Consider the following 16,322-nt stretch of genomic DNA (forward strand, 5'->3'; position numbering starts at 1 on the left):
AGAGCCATTGTTTGTTTGAATCTTGTTTTCTCAGAGCCACAGGATCTCAAATTATATCTATCCAGGAAGTTGTAGGAAACAGTAAGACTGAAATGCATAACTGAATCAAATGAAAGAAGAGGGGGAAATCATTCCTTAAGCATCTGTATGTAATGTATGGAAAGAAAAATGGTGCTGTGGGGGAATTGGGTTGTGAAGATTCTCACTGGAGACCTCGTGTAATGGAGTAGAACAGTACTAAGATAAAGACAGGCATTTATCCAATATAACCCCATGTAACAACATTGAAAATTTCTTAGCTCTGACAAGATGAATGTATCATGAATGGGATGTTGGGTTTAGCACATGAAAAATTATCCTGGCCAGTTCTCATTCATCAAAAGAAAATTTTAAGTGTTTGTGTGAGTGTGAAAATATGAGAAAAAGAAAAGTGAAAGGGGAAATTCCTTTTAAAAGTTCTTGATTAGAAAATTACTGATCAGTAACAAAAGGCCAGTTTTGGATAACAGCTCAGCCTACATTGGAGGCAATATGAAAGCAGAAACTAGAAATATAAACATTTATCATCATTAATAGAAAAGAGAGGATACATGTGGAAATCAGCACATGTTAGAAAATATGTAGTGTAGAAAACTGAAAATAGAAAGTGTGTTAGGTAAATGCCCAAGTCTCACAACACTCAGGACAATGGGAATTTCTCTATTGCATTATGAATAAAAATGTTTGTGTGAATGGTATTGAACTATTTTTAGAAAGAGGCAGAAAATAATGTGTTTGAAACTGGGAAAATCAGAAATTAGTGATTTATTCATATAATATGATGACTATGAAGTACTCCCCATCTGGTGTAAATAGTTCTCTTCCAAGAGTCCTGAAAGAATTGGCTGAGGACATCTCTGGGCTATTGATGGTAAATTTAATGAGTTCGGGGACTCGGGGAATTCAGGAATACTGGGAAAGCGTAGGTGTTCGAGTTGTGGTTTGAAAAGAAAAGGGAAGCACCATTAACCAGGTAACTAGATTTTTATAAAACTCACATTTGGAGAAGTCATTTATCTCCTCTGCTCTGCCCCAAGGCAACAGCAGATTATGCAGAAACCAGGCCTGACAGTGTTCAAGGTGTCTTAAAAGCCTCCTGGAGTGGAGATTCCCCAGCTTCCCAATTAGTCACAGCTCTCCCTCTTCTTTACAACTGTAGGGTAGCAAGGATTTTCTTGGAGTCTGACATAAAACTCTTGGAAATGTTGAGGAGAATGGAAGGATTACTCTCTCTATTTTGCTGGCTCTAATCCTGCTTATCTCAGGCACACAGCATTGTCAATACTTTGTTTACTCTCTGATTTGCTGGGACTCCTGTACACTTCCCTGGCAGAATTGCTATCTAGACAGGTGCTCCTCATACTTTATTACTGCATCTCATTAATCTTGCCTAAACCAGATAGCTGTTGAATGCAAAATAATGAAAATTATGGAAAAGGATTCAATTGATACGTGTATAATGAATACATGTATATTTGGTTTATGGAAAGCAGGCCTGGTCGTAAAACCAAGCATTTAAATAATTTTTCCCAGTTGATTGCATGTTAATTACCAAGGTAACTTGGATATTGCATATCCCCTTTTTCTTTCTGTCTTCCTCAGGCAGACAAGCCACAGCACTAATATGTTTTTATACAATATTTTAATATTATAACAGAATGTGATAGAGTCAAAAGACTCTATCATATAAGTAAAAAGCTTAATTTTTAATTTTTTTTTTTGCTAAATGGGTTTAAAAAAAAACCTTGATGTCTAAGAAGCCTTAAAGTAGTTTTAGTGACTGTTAAATCACAGAATTTGAGATATTTGTTATACACCATTCAATAGTCTAACGTTTTTCATTAGTAACATGAAAATAAATATAAACTCAATACCTGACAAAAGAGCAGTAAGTAAAGAAAGGAGGAGGATGTGCAGACAGGGAGGAGCTTTTATCACTTAGTAAAGGTCAGCTCTTGCAAATGAAATTTGTTTTAGCATAAACCAATGGATCTTTGTACATTCAAGAGCAAAAATTTAACCGAAACTGAAAAAAAATAATGATGAAAAGGAGTGAATCTGTACAGGACAGTGATCTTGTAGAGTAGTAACAGCCTTTGAGTGCAATGCTGCAGCAAAAAATATAGGCTAATGTGACCCTGGATATATAAATAGGATATAAAAATAGCCAGGACTCTTAATACATATTTTTAAAAGGAATGATTTTAGAATACTGCATGTGATCCTCTTTTTAAAAATAAAAAAAAAAACCCCAACCATAAAACCTGAAAGAAAATACAGACACTTCAGAAGACAGCCACAACTCTCTTGAGGGCTGGAAGTGAGAGACTTCAAATGCTCTCTGTGTTTGCCTTATAAATATAAACTTTGCAGTCAATAATAAAGTTCTCAGGGACAAAAAAACCTGCCAGTTTTGCCCATTTCTGGGGGTCATCTGTAATGGCTCCCTACCTTGCTGGAAGAAACTGAAACTTCTATGCAGTACATAGAAGATATTCCTGAGTTGTCAGTGCTGTCTTCAGAAATGAATGTCTGTTTATTGCTCTGGTTTACTTGCAAATCTTAGGCTTACCCACTCTAGAAGTAACAGTGAAATGTTTAAAATGAGCAGATCAAACTGGGTGATCCAATACCAGACTGTGATTCCATGAAGTTGGCCAAAATCTTCTATTAACTGTGTTAATTCACACATACCCTGTCTGGAGATGTGTAAACAAAAGAAGAAAAGAAACTAGTAAAATTAATGTTTGAAAGGCTTTTTTCCTTGGTTGTACAGATATGATTGCAGAGTTCATCTTTAGTAAGAGTATTTTGGAGTGAAAATTAAAATTCCATCCTGTCAGTCCTTGGAGCTCTGCTCATCGTAATTTTAGGTAAAACAGTTTCCTTGGGACCACGTAAAACCTGTGAAAAGATTCATTTCAGTTGTAAAGTCTAATAATAGCAGTGTAAGATAGTGTCCAGAAAAAAGGAAACTGAAGCTCAATATGACATAATGAGTAATAATAATATATATTAAAGTTTGTGCTGGAAAAAAGGCTGAACACTTCTAAGAAAGAAATGTGTAGGTAACTAAGCAATAGGCTTGCAGATAAATGTTCAGGTCTGTATATTATTATGCAAGTGTTAGTATCCCCAGTTCAGTTATTTAAGAAATTACATTCAAGTGCTAAATCTGAGTTCTTTTTATCCAAAGAGTTATTTTAATAGGATCTTTGAGTTAATTTTGAATCATGACATGACTTTGTACTGGCAGACCTAAACTCCTGTGCAAGTTTTAGAGCCATCACCTCCGAAAAGTGCCTGCTAAAAGTGGAGGTTGGATGTCACAAATGTCAATAACATTGCTTAGTCTCAACCAGTGTACTCTGAGCTTTTCCCGTAAAATAATCACTGCAGCAGCTCCAGACACGCTTCTGTTTATGCTGGCAGCTAATGGCTTGTCCATAATGGACACTTTTCATTTTTTTTAAGAAGGATGGAGCTTTTTATGGCTTACAAAGGAGCATAAATAAGTAAATGTAGGGACAAGGGTCAATAAATATGATTTTGTGATCCCATTAGCTTTTTATGGAATTTTCTCATTATAGGCATCATAGGAACAGTGCCCACCATCTTTTTTTAGTCTCTTTGCATATGAATTTCCAGTTCTTCTGAAACTTTCCCTGTCCTGCAGGTAGAGGGGAAGCCTCCACTCCTGTGTGTAATTCAGATGTTCACATGGTGGCATTCCTCTTAGCCTGGAGCTCTTTGGCAGAGGGATTTTCTGCCATAAGAGCTGTGAGTTGGAAGTGCCTTGGCAGTACAGATTTGTCTGCCATCAGGGCTGTGCTGCTGGGGATAGGCTGGCTCTTAATCACCTCATTTAAAGACAGCTTGGGTGTGTCTGTCCCACACTGAAGTCTAGCATGGAGATATCTCCAAACCTCTGAAGTGCTTGAGGCTTTTATTGCTTTATCTGTGTCTTCATTTGTATAGCAGACTCAGCTGAATCCACAGCTTCACTGGAGTTTGTGTTTCTTTGGCACAAACATAAGGTTTACGTGATATTTCAGTATTTGCACATTTTTGATTGATAATTACTTTATGTCATGTAATACATGTGCTGTTGGAAAGACAGTCTTTTCATTTTTATGATTTTTATTTCTGATCCTGAAGGTGATACCGTTCTAGTTCTGGTTGGTAGTTATGTGATGGTTTGAATCCTCCATCTGGAAAATTCTCCAGTTGGTTTGAATTTTCCAGTTCTTACAGATTTAGTAGCTACAGGTGAGAATATGTGAGCATTCAAGAGCCTTGGAATGTGAAATGTATCAAAAATTGTATTTTAACAAAAGTCAATGACTCATTGGGGATCATTTGGTAAATGCATATGAGGAATATTATTAGATCATTGCTCAACTAAATCTAAACTTAATATACCTTCAGTGATGAATTTACTCTATTTACTCTAGTTTTTAATTTTTTTAATGTATAGCTTTGAGCCTTCAAGTAGCACTTGATTAATTCAGGCAAGGAATTAATTAATTCAGGCTCCACTGAAGAAATGAATTAGTTTTCTTTTCTGTATTTTGGGTCTTGTTCCACAGAAATATTAATTTTTGAATACCTGGATGATGTTTATTAAATTGCGGTCTTGCTACCACAAAAATTGTAAAACTGAAATGACACTTCAAACCCTAATTAATGCTGCTCATAGAAAAAATTATTTCTGCCTGCAGGTCTGTAGGAATAGCACTTGACAAAGAGCAAGATATAACTTGAAACTCAGCTGGAAAAAGAGTACATAACAAATAGTCCATGTTTTCTGGGTGGAAAGAAGATGGGGGGAGAGATGGAAAGAAGAAAACAAACTCCTAAGATGAACTGAAATATTCCCAGAAACCTGCTGAGCACTTGGTCCTCTTTATGAAAAAGATTTTTTTTTGATTCTTCACAAGAGCATGGTAGCCTGACACAAATAGAAAATACTATGACAGCTGTGAATCACATAAAAGACAGCAATAGTCTCAATGAGTGATTTTTTTTTTTACAGTAAAATAGGGATTGTAAAAAGTTATTAATGTATACTCATATTTTTGACAAAGCTTCATACAGTGAAGTGGCGAAGAAGTGGAGAGCAGAATACTCTCCTTTATTGGATATATTTTTAAAATGTCATTATTTCTTCACATAAACCATTAAGCTTTTATGTGGTTTATGTTGAGCTTTTTAGTTGCCTGTAAGTCTGTTGACAAGACATCAGTTTCAGGTTAAAAGTCACCATCCATTCAAACGTAGAGGAGCTCTAAGTGTCACTAGTACAAAAGAGAAGGGAAGATGCTGGGTCAGGTTCCCTCTAATAAGCTTCCAAGTTCAGTGGCCATGCCAAGGTGCCTTTTCCATAAGGCAGAAAACATGACCTGGCTTCTGCTGCTGCTGTACTGCTCTCTATAAACACATTAGAGATAGCTGTACATTGATTATTTGGACAGACAAGAGGTAGAAGATAGCACACAGCAATATAAACCCCACAAATGTGTGGATAGTGGGGTCATGTTTCAAGCTAATCGCTTAATTATTTTTCTCTATCATTTAACCATTCAAATAAGAACTGGAATTAGTGGGCTGTAAGGAGGAGCTCAGCAATCAAAACACACCAACTCAATAATTAAAATAAACTGCCCTGTATAATACTTAATTTTGTGTTTAAATCCTAATACAGATTTCTGAAGTCAGAGGGTCGGATGAAACAATTCCATTAGAGGGCAGTAGTACCTGTGGGTAAAATGTCTCATGTGCTGTATATATTTTGTTCAGCATCAGTGAATGGAAGTGAAAAAGGAAGTTAATATAATTTAACGTTAAAATAATGCAGAAACATTTTGTAACATACAATAATGCACATCCTCTCTTATATCAAAAAAACCAACATGAATATGACAGAAGTGATGCAAAATATATGCAGCAGATATTAACATTGTGGTGCTCCATCCAAGAGAGAGACTGAAGTTGTTTGTCTTTCTGTATTCTCAATTTGTAAATTGTATGACTTTATTTTTGGGAAGTTTATGGGTTTCATTTAAAAAATCTTACTTTTGAAACTGTGTATTTTATTAGCTTTAATGCTGCAGATTTTCCTGTTTTCCGGCAAGGGATTGCAGAATGTGCATGTTTGATCAGGCATCTTTTAGTGGTTAAATATCAGTAGCGTACTGTGATTTGGCAATGATTTCTGCAAAAGATTTAGGGTTTTTTACGAGCTTTGAGACTTTTTTAGGTAAGAAATGTAAGCCATGAAAGCCCAAATGAACCTGGCTAACATGACAAGTTTCAGTCCTTCCTGTTTTAATACTTTGCTGTGTCTAATCCAAGCAATACCACAAACACCATTTCTTTTCCATTTTCAGTTGTGTTACTTGATACTACAACTGCCCTCGGAGAACTAGGATGGAAAACATTTCCCTTAAATGGGGTAAGTCTTTCACCATTTTGATTTTTTTTGGTCTGGATTTTGGCATTCTGACACTCTGGAAGTGAATGGGTGGATATTCTTCCAGTATAGACTTGTCTGAAAGATTTTGCTCACAACAGAGGCAGCTCCACTTCTTGGGACTGGAGCTGCCTCTGTTGTGAGCAGGCATTACAGATGCAAGAATTACATAAGTGCAAATTATTATGTTCTTCTCTTGCTTTTCTGAGTACTAAGTATCTCTCTAACTTTAAATCCCATTCTAACTGTTACACATCATAAAGTTTCATATTAAAAAATTCCTGTGCTGGAGGAATGTGTTACGAATCGTTTGGGTTTTTTTGTGAAATAAAAGGAAAAATAATTTTCTGTTTTGCAAATTGGAATAACAATTTTATGGTTTAAGTAAGAACCGGTATGTACTTTAGCATCTGATAATATGGCATCAGGTTACCTAAATCAGAAAAATGAAAACATTAATAGTGTCTGTTATCCTTGGGGACAGTGAGCATGGGGTGGAGCAGCGTTTTTACTCTCTGAAGTTCAACCATGAGTGCTTTGCCAGTGGCTGCACTTTCAGAACATTTTTTTTTTTTTTTGTGCAGCTAATGCATGGCACAGAGTATCAGGGGCATTTGGAGTTTCACTTTTAAAGTAAGATGCACTATTCTGGAGCATTTAACATGTTCTGCATCAACCTGTAGTTCTGATGTCACTGTACATACTGTGTATCACTTATTTTTATACTAACTTTCATTATCTCTTGATTCTTGTATATGAGGCGTATAATTACTTGCTTCTCTGAAATGAGCTCAGAAAATACTGTTTTTCTGAGAGAAACATCTTGTTCCATTTTCAGTCATTTTATTTGCCATGTTCTGTTCCAGAAGGAAGTAGAAACTGTCTACCCTCAGCACCTTAATAATCCATTTTTATAAAATGCCTTCTGTGTCTTTGCCTTCGGGGATTTCAAGCCATATGACATTTCTTAATCTCAGCCTGTTTTCAACTTTATGGATTACTCTTTTCTTTGTATTCCTAGGCATAATTTCCATCTCTCACAGATACTTCTGTGTTTTACATTTTGCATGCAGTCTCACCCAATCTGAGTTATAATTCTGAAAGTTTTGTTTCCTTTAAAAATCCCCAACAAAGTAAATGCTGTCATACACCACAATGAGAAATTAATAAAGGAGTTTTTGGTCTAGCAAAAAGTAAGTTCTGTCATCTACCATGATGAGAAAATCCAGTGAGGAATGTTTTGCTTGAGCACTGGGATGAGCTCCACTGAAGTGCAGAGGACATTTGGAAAGCCCACAAGATATAATTGCAGTAATTGTGCAAATTCCTAAAAGCTCTAGGTACTCCAAAATAGGCACAGTATACAAACACAAAAACATGTGCATGCCAAGTTAATTTAAAACACAGCTATTATAACATGTATTTTTTGGCTCCTCATACGTACCCTAAACAACAGTTTTGCAGCCTCTTGAGGATTTTGGGTGTCTTAGGACCTCTGCTATGTATTAAGAACTGCAGCACTTACTAGAATACATAAAGGAGTTAACATTTCAGTAAGAACCGGGGATTCAATTATTAAAATATTTCCTAAAAACGTACAAAGTGGTTCGGAAAGAAAAGGAGTTAGAGTAAATATTGGGGAGAAGAGGGGTTTGTGGCATAAAATCATAGAATCATTTATATTGGAAAAGACCTTTCAGATCACTGAGTCCAACTGTTAACCCAACACCACCGTGTTCACCATGTCCCCAAATGCCACATGCACACACTTTTTGGACACTTCCAAGGATGGTGGTTTATGCCCACAGTGCTACCTAATCTGAGTTACTCTTGTATCCTGATATAATCCAGAATATGGCACAATCACTGGTGTGATTGAAACTATCACTGCAGAGGTAAGAATCTGTTTTGTCCCATGATGGGCACATTAGGATTTTCTTGTTTCCTGAAGGAGAGTGACAGATTTCGAATTGTTGGTGTTTTTTGAAAGAAATTTTTATTAAGATACTATTGAAATCTAATGTGTTACTTCAATCACACCTTTTTTAAAGTGTTTATATATGTAAAAAAAATGTCATTGACATATGATTACTGCTCTGCTGAACATTTTTGATGTTAGGAGGATGGGATGATGGGTTTTCCTGAGCCTGTGACATTAGCAGAAGTCATTAATTTACTGGCACACTCAGTCACGAGGAATATTTTCATTAAATTGAAGAGCAACTGAAATAATAATGCTTGGGATTTGGGTAATATTGAGTATACCTCAGAGATTTTAAACGAACAGGCCAGGGTGAAATGGAATAAAAAAATCAGGAGGTTCTTTTGGAACTTGCAGAACCCTAACCTTTGCCTCTCAGACTTTTTTATTTCTAGTAGATTCATGACATAACATTTGTAAACTTTCAGCAGTTTTGGTCATCATTGAGCTGCAAAGATAACTGTGTTATCTATTTCTTGGGAATATAATACGTGATTTTGTTTTTAAATTTTCTTCCCAGTTATTTGTGCATCCTTCCTGAAGCATGAGAGTGCAATAGTTTTTTCTTACAAATGTGTTTTATTTGTGTGTCAGATTTTTTTCCTTGTAATTGGAACAGGTAATAAATTTAGTGCTTAGAGCTACAAAAATGCAGCATAAAATATTAATATCTCTGAGGTCAATAGCATCAACTTTTGTTGACTGAGTTCCAGTTTAGCTTCTTAGTGATGGGGCTGTCTAAAATTTCTACCTTAATAATGGACACATCTGATACTTCCTCTGTTCTTTGGGCTATGGTTCAACATGACCGATTGATTTATGAAAAAGCACGCACTATGAAAGGAGATCTTTATTCATCAAACTGTCACTCCATAACCTTGAAAATGTAGAACAGACGTTTGGGGTTTTTTGATTGGTACAAAAACGGGAAGACACAAGTTCATGTGTTTCAGAAGAGGATGTGGATGGGAGCTAGTGGGCAGTCTCAAGTGCTCAAGTGCATGTGAAGTAAAATCCAGCAGTCTAACCAAAGTCAGTTTGCTGACCTTGGGGACACAGTTAGGAACTAGGAAATAATAAAAATATGAAACTCCAACTGAAAAGCAGTGGTCCACAACTTTCCTTTACACGTTAGCAGAAATACTAATGAAATAACATACCTTATTCAGCGGCAGTTGGTGGGATTTTTTCCTTTTCTCTTCAACGTTACTTTAAAAAATATTATTTATTTCCCATTGCATTAATCATTGCAACACAATTTTGTGAGCAAAGTTTTCTCAGAAGCTGTGGTTTGGGGACTGTTGCAGTAAAGGCGTGTCCAGCCCTGATAAATTTCTTCCATAGAGTCATAAAATCTTCTGGGTTGGAATGAAGCTCAAATATTGTCCAGTTTGAACTCCCTGCCATAGGCAGGATGCCACAGGACCACACTGCTCAAACCTCAGACCATCCAGTCCGTCCTTGAACACTTCCAGGGATGTGGCAGCCCCAGCTTTTCTGGGCAACCTGTGCCAGGGCCTCACCACCCTCACAGGAAAGAATTTCTTCCCAATACCTAAACCTCCTCTCTCTCAGTTTAGAGCCATTAACTCTCATCATATCACTCCATGCCCTTATGAAAAGTCCCTCTCCAGCTCTCTTGTGGCACTGGAAGGTGCTGTAAAGTCCCCCCACAGCCTTCTCTTCTCCAGGCTGAACAAGCCCAACATCTGCGTAGCCACTCCAAAAATCAGTTTAAAAGGAGGGCAAGGTGACTCACAGCACAAAGCTGTGAGACATTTACATGTGGAAAAGACTTATAAAAGCTATCTTGACTTGTCATAGTAAACACAATGTGTGGCCTCAGCAGTAAAGAACATACTAGAAGTCCCCTAAATTATTTGGCAACTCTGTGAGTGGTGAAACTACTTTAGTTTCCATAATTAGTTGAACAGTTTCCTTGTCAATTGGTAATTTACCTATTGATCTATCCAGGGAAATAATTCTGGTTTGAACATCTTGTTTCTATAGGGGACTTTAATTATTTTTTAATAACAGTTGCTAATATACAGTATTACTGTTATTCCTGTGTTATGAATTTTTTGAGACTAATCTTGTCAAAGTACTGATGTTTTTTCCCTACCAGACTGTTTATATTACCCTCTCTGTTAAAATAATTGTTTTACAGTAAATGCATTCATCAACAATTTATTTTTTAGCTGATTCTTAGCTAATTAGGAGAAATTTTTGTAGTTTATGGTAACAAGAGTTTTGAATGGCTTGGTATTGTTTGTCACAGATGCCACTGATGTTTTCCTGTGCCAGCCTGCGAACATTTCTTTCAATGCAGCTGCATCCATTTTTACCTTCATCTTTCAAATATCTCAGAAAGTGATGGGGGGAATATATCTTGGAACGTTCTTCTACAATACTTAACAATTTTAACTATTCATTTCCTTAAATAGACTGTCTTTGAACTGTATTTATAAACATAAGGAGGTTTATAGACTTAATACCTATTTCCTAAATAAAACAATGGTGTGTTCTCAGCACTGTTTTGGTCACCAGTATAAACACAGCACCAAAGGGCAGCTGGAAAGAAATTAACTCTGTCCCAGAGAGACACAGTAAACATAATTAGAATTCAAGTTGTGTGAAAGTTACCAGGATAAAACAGCAATACCATAAAAAGACTTCTATCTGAAAGTATTTCAGTTTTTTTCCAAACAAATAATAAAATCATTTGGGTAGGAAATTATTTGGATCACTGAGTCTGACTGCAAATTAACACTCCCAAGTCCCTCATTAGGCCACGTCCATAGGTGCCACATTGACTTGTCTTCCCAAATCTCCAGGGCTGAGGACTCAACTGCATCCCTGGACAGCCTGTTCCAATGCTTGCTAACCTTTTCCATGAAAAAAAAAATAAAATCCTACTATCCAGTCTAAACCTCCTCTGGTGCAACTTCAAGCCATTTCTGCTCATCGTGCCACTTGCTCCCTGCGAGAAAAGACTGAGCCCTGCCTGGCTGCCCCCTCCTTCCAGGTGGTTGTAGAGAGCGACAAGGTCCCTCCTGAGCCTCCTCTTCCCCAGGCTGAACTCCCTCAGTGGCTTCTCACTGCACTTCAGACCCTTCCCCAGCTCCATTCCCCTCTCTGGACACTCTCCAGCCCCTCAATGTCCTTCTTGTCCTGAGGGGCCCAAAACTGGACAGAGGATTCAAATTGTGACCTCACCAGTGCCCAGTACAGGGGGACAATCCTTGCCCTGCTCCTGCTGGCCACACTATTCTTGCTTCAGGCCAGGAGGCCATTGGCACACTCTGAGCAGAGAACTGCAGCTGTGTGGGGAGATGTTGCAGAAGTAGCAAGAAGCTTCAACGAAGAATTGAGGACATTTTTTGAGGGGAAAAAAAAAAAAAAAGCATCTGAAAGTCCCAGTTCTTTTATCCCTACAGCAGTTCAGCTGTGGTAAAGTTACATCTGTAAAAGTTCACCAACAGAATTTCAGAGGTGTTACAGAGGCTGTGGTTTTAATAAGAACTTTAATAGAAGGTAGGGATTTAGCTGTCAGAACATTTAACAGGGATGAAGGGAAGGAAGCTAATCAGATTTTCACACAATATGGGGAATTTACAGAGATGACATTAAGAAAAAATATTGGTAGTCACGTATTTGAGCTGTAATTTGGCCATAATCAGATACCATCCTCTGCAATGCCATATTTAGAATCCTTTTTGACAGTCAAGTCATTATTTGAGGAAAAAGGTTAGATCAAGGGGTAAGTTTTTTGAGATTTAATTTCCATCTGCAGAGATTAAACAATTAGGTATATCCATGATCTAGTTAAATGGCTAGGAAAGCTTTCTTAAAGGAGTTGCAGTTGCTCATATGAGACAACTTGCTTGTGAGAGTCCAGTTTCTGTGTTTCTATTAGGACCATCTCTTAGACCATAAAGCCTTTTCTTGAAAACTGAATGTCCCAGAAACTGTCAGTGTCCAGGGAGATTGGTACATGCCTAAATTTTTGAGTTTGCCTGTATTTCCTGGTAAAATGGCAAAAATCTTGATTTTCTTGGAAAACCCTGGGGCCACAGAATTAGCTGTGGCTTTGCTGGCAATTTGAGAATGTGCTGGATGGATGCACGGTCATGGCAGCATGGTCCATCTGAAATAGGTAAATTCACAAAATTTCCTAGGCACTGTGTGATGGTATTTGTCACCCTCAGGTTTTTTGTACATACAATTGAGCAGTACCCTGATTATTTTTGTGAGGAACATCTAATTGCAGATTCCACAGAGGCTTGAAAAAATACATGATCATGTTCTTATTTCAATACTGCATACACATTTTGGACCCACAGGTGCTTGCCACTTGCCAGATAGAAACCATTCCTAGCCTAAATCATGACATGTTGTAAATTACAAACAAAACAAAACAAAAAAAACCCAAAAAAACCTCAAAACCTCCAAGAAAAAAAGTCCACCGAAAAAACCACTAAGCAAACAAAAACTAAATACAAGCCTACAAACCACTCAGAGGGAAGCAGCTATAATGGAGGAGGATTATAAACAAATTTGTATGCTCCAGTACAGAACAGCCATATACTTACAGCTCATATATAATCTGTAATAGTACAGCATTAGAAGCAGTCTCTGAACTGCTCAAGCAAATGCAATTTATTGTATTTTTAGTGTTATTGTGTGGTAAATCTGAACTTGATGATAGCAATGCTGCATATATTTTTGCATTAATTTTCCATTCCTGTTTAATTTAAATAGTCTTATGTACAGACATACTCCTAGTAAAGGCAAAATTTATTGTATATATTGATTATTTTTCAATGTATATTGTATGTTATATAGCAAAGGAGGGCAAAGAGTGGCAGCAGCAGTATTTCTATTTTCTGATGTGTTTTTCATTTTAGGTGTGAGAACCATTCTAACTGGTGGAGCTCAGTAAACATTTCAGTTTTTAAGTTGTGCAGCTCCACAGAATGAATGCTAATTCTGTATATTTTTTTTTTAATAGACTGGTTGGAAATTTAAATAAATAAGAGTATTGTGCATGGGTTGCACATTGATGCACTTAGTGTACAAAAACCAGCTTTTAAGTCTGTGTAGGCTGTACATTCATCTGTTGCATTCACAAGTTTACAATATTTTGGCTTACCAATGCGGGCAGTAAGGAAGAAAAAAAAAAGTATAATTTAGTGAAAAATAACACCTTCTTTCTTTTTCTGGTTTTGGTTTTTTTGGTTGTTTTGGTTTGGTTTTTTTTTATAGAAAGAATTGTGTTTGAGAAGGAAAACAAAGTGGGTTGAAGGAAGTAGAATGGTTGATTTAATTCTTCTGTTTGGTGTCTTTTCAGCAGCGTTGCATTCCAGAATTTTATGGTTTCTGTCCTGCAAATATTTTGAAATTCAAAAAATTCACTCATATGTATATTCCAAATTAAATATAATATGTTCTGTTATAATTCTGTTATAATTCAGCATTCACTGTGCAGACACATGGAGCAAGAAAGAATGACAAACTGAGTGCTGCCCTCAGTAAAAAAATCAAAGAAAAGCCACAACAAAATAAAGTGGAAGAAAAGCAATATTTATGGAAATGCCAGGTGCATACTGAACACCTCTTTATCTGAACCATTGTATTGTCAGAGACTTCAGAACTGCTGCACTGAACTCTTGGGAAATACCCTTTGAAATGCCTGTGTGCTTAGGAAATGGTCTCATAAATGCTAAAGTAGGTGATAAATATCTAGGTATTCTGAAAAGAAATCTCTCTGAATTGTTCCAAAGCCATATTTTTTTTTTTTTAAGAGGAAAGGTAAAATTGGCAGCAACAGAAGATGCCTCACTGTCTCATGACTAGGTGCTAGTTTTTACTCAGATGCTGTGTTCAGTAATTTAGGGAATTCTAACAAAAATGCTGCTTTCTCTTGATCATTTTTAGTGCCAGGAAAAATTTATATTCTAAAAGTGATCTCCTGTGTATAATGAAAAACAAAAGAATTAATACATTCTTAAGGATTTGCAGTAGCCTGACCTTATATTGGAAGCCTTTACTTAGACTTAACAGAAAAGAAAGCTAAAAAACAAAACCCAAACCATGCCAACTTTACTTTTGAACCTTTTACAGATGTTTAAATACATGGAATGAATTTTTAAAATTACAGAGAAGTAACCCGATTATCAAGCTCGAAGCATTCTCTAAGCCTCTTTTACATACTTAGGCACACAGAGTCCCTTCTGCAAATTGCAGTAAATCGTTTATGTTCTGATGGTGCTTTAAATGATAGGGATTATAGGATGTTTGTGGGTTCCAGGAGTTTTAATCATTGCCAGGATGAAAATAAAGCATCCAAATAGTTCCTGCTCCACTGGAATTCTCACCAAGTGAGAAAAAATGCTCCAGCTGGACTGAAAGTGTGGTTGTTGAAGAAATTCTCCTCTGCTTTGCCCTCTCTGCCAGTAGATGTCCAAACCTCTGATACAGCATTTGAGCTTGAAAACCCTTCTCTGAGGAACAGTTAACTAAATAAAGTGTGCAGCAATTGCTAATCCAAAATATAGAGAATTGTAAACTTCAGATTTAAGAAGATAAACTTCAGACAGTAATTTTCATATGATTTAATATCCTGCAAAGGCATCCAGGTGGGTACAGAGGCCTTTACCACATGGATTATGTATTTATGTAAGCAATCCCAGCAGAATTGGATATTCTTCACATAATCCTACCAATCTACTGCAAAAAGTGGAAAATAGATAGTTTGTATATATGTCTATTGGCTGCTAATAAGGAAACATAATTATTTTTAATGATCATAATTCCATGGAGAACAAAATAAAAAGGAACCCATAAAATCTATATATGTAAAATAGATGTATAAAATCTATGTATTTATGAATAATAATTTGTAACTGTATTTTACATTTAAGAGGATAATCCTCTGCTATTGTATTTAATCAAAAGAATCCCATCCTAGGGGTTTAAAACATAATACATGATTTGCAGAAATAAAGTGAAAGATCACAAGTGATGTTGAGATGTAGAACAGTATTTGAAGAGCACAGGTGTTCTACCTGACCTTTTGTCTTTTAAGAAGTCCAATAAGTGTTTATTTTAGATTTCCTAGTAGTGTTAAAAGCTGAGCATATTGTAGAGGAAGTAAAAAAGAAGAGTTTAAGTTAGCAGATACAACAGCCAAATAATGTGATAATATGCTCAATATGGCCTTGTTCAGTGCTTTCTCTCCATGTTTGCTAGTACTTTTCATCAGCTTTCCATGCTCTAAGGAATATTCCCAATTTCTTAATTTTCTTAAGGAAGAACTCCAGCATTTTGTTTTCCCTCTCAGCTGATGGATACATGGATACTCTGGCATTACGGCTATGACCAATAGGTCATGAAGTAGTGAGCAGTAGAATTTTTATTCCATAAAAATTGGATAGAAATGTTGTAGCATAGGTGTTACTGCATCCTCCTGCTGATTCTTGGCATGTCAGAGGAATGCTACTAATGATTTTATATCAAAATATTTAAAGGCTTGATAGAGTTCATTATTAACAGTAGCATAACTAAGGAGATTGCTCTGGTTCCCTTTTTCATGTAGGCTACTAAGGGGATTGACTTTAGCTCCCTGATTCTTGCCATGATGATTAAGGGGATTTGTTTAAACACCCCATTTCATGTGGTATAGCTACTGTAAAAGGATTAGTTTTGGATTCCACTTCCCTGTGGGAAAGCTAAGGGGATTAGCTTTAGCTTTTCATTCCATGACAAAATAACTAAGGGCAATTGCTTTCACTGCCCATGTAGTTGCATCAAGATTTGTCTTGCTTTTAC

The 16,322-nt window shown here is 36.5% G+C and overlaps 1 protein-coding gene across 1 annotated transcript in view; it reads left to right on the forward strand.

The window, feature by feature from the left end:
* Window positions 1-16,322, forward strand: part of EPHA6 (EPH receptor A6) — a 372,058-nt gene that overhangs the window by 20,118 nt on the left and 335,618 nt on the right. The window contains exon 2 of the mRNA XM_041420929.1: window positions 6,429-6,493. Coding sequence (XP_041276863.1) covers window positions 6,429-6,493 — 65 coding nt within the window. The remainder of the gene's footprint in view (window positions 1-6,428; window positions 6,494-16,322) is intronic.

The sequence above is a fragment of the Onychostruthus taczanowskii genome, unplaced genomic scaffold, assembly GCF_017590055.1.
Source record: "Onychostruthus taczanowskii isolate IOZ18803 unplaced genomic scaffold, ASM1759005v1 scaffold67, whole genome shotgun sequence".
NCBI classification, from domain to species: Eukaryota; Metazoa; Chordata; class Aves; order Passeriformes; family Passeridae; genus Onychostruthus; species Onychostruthus taczanowskii.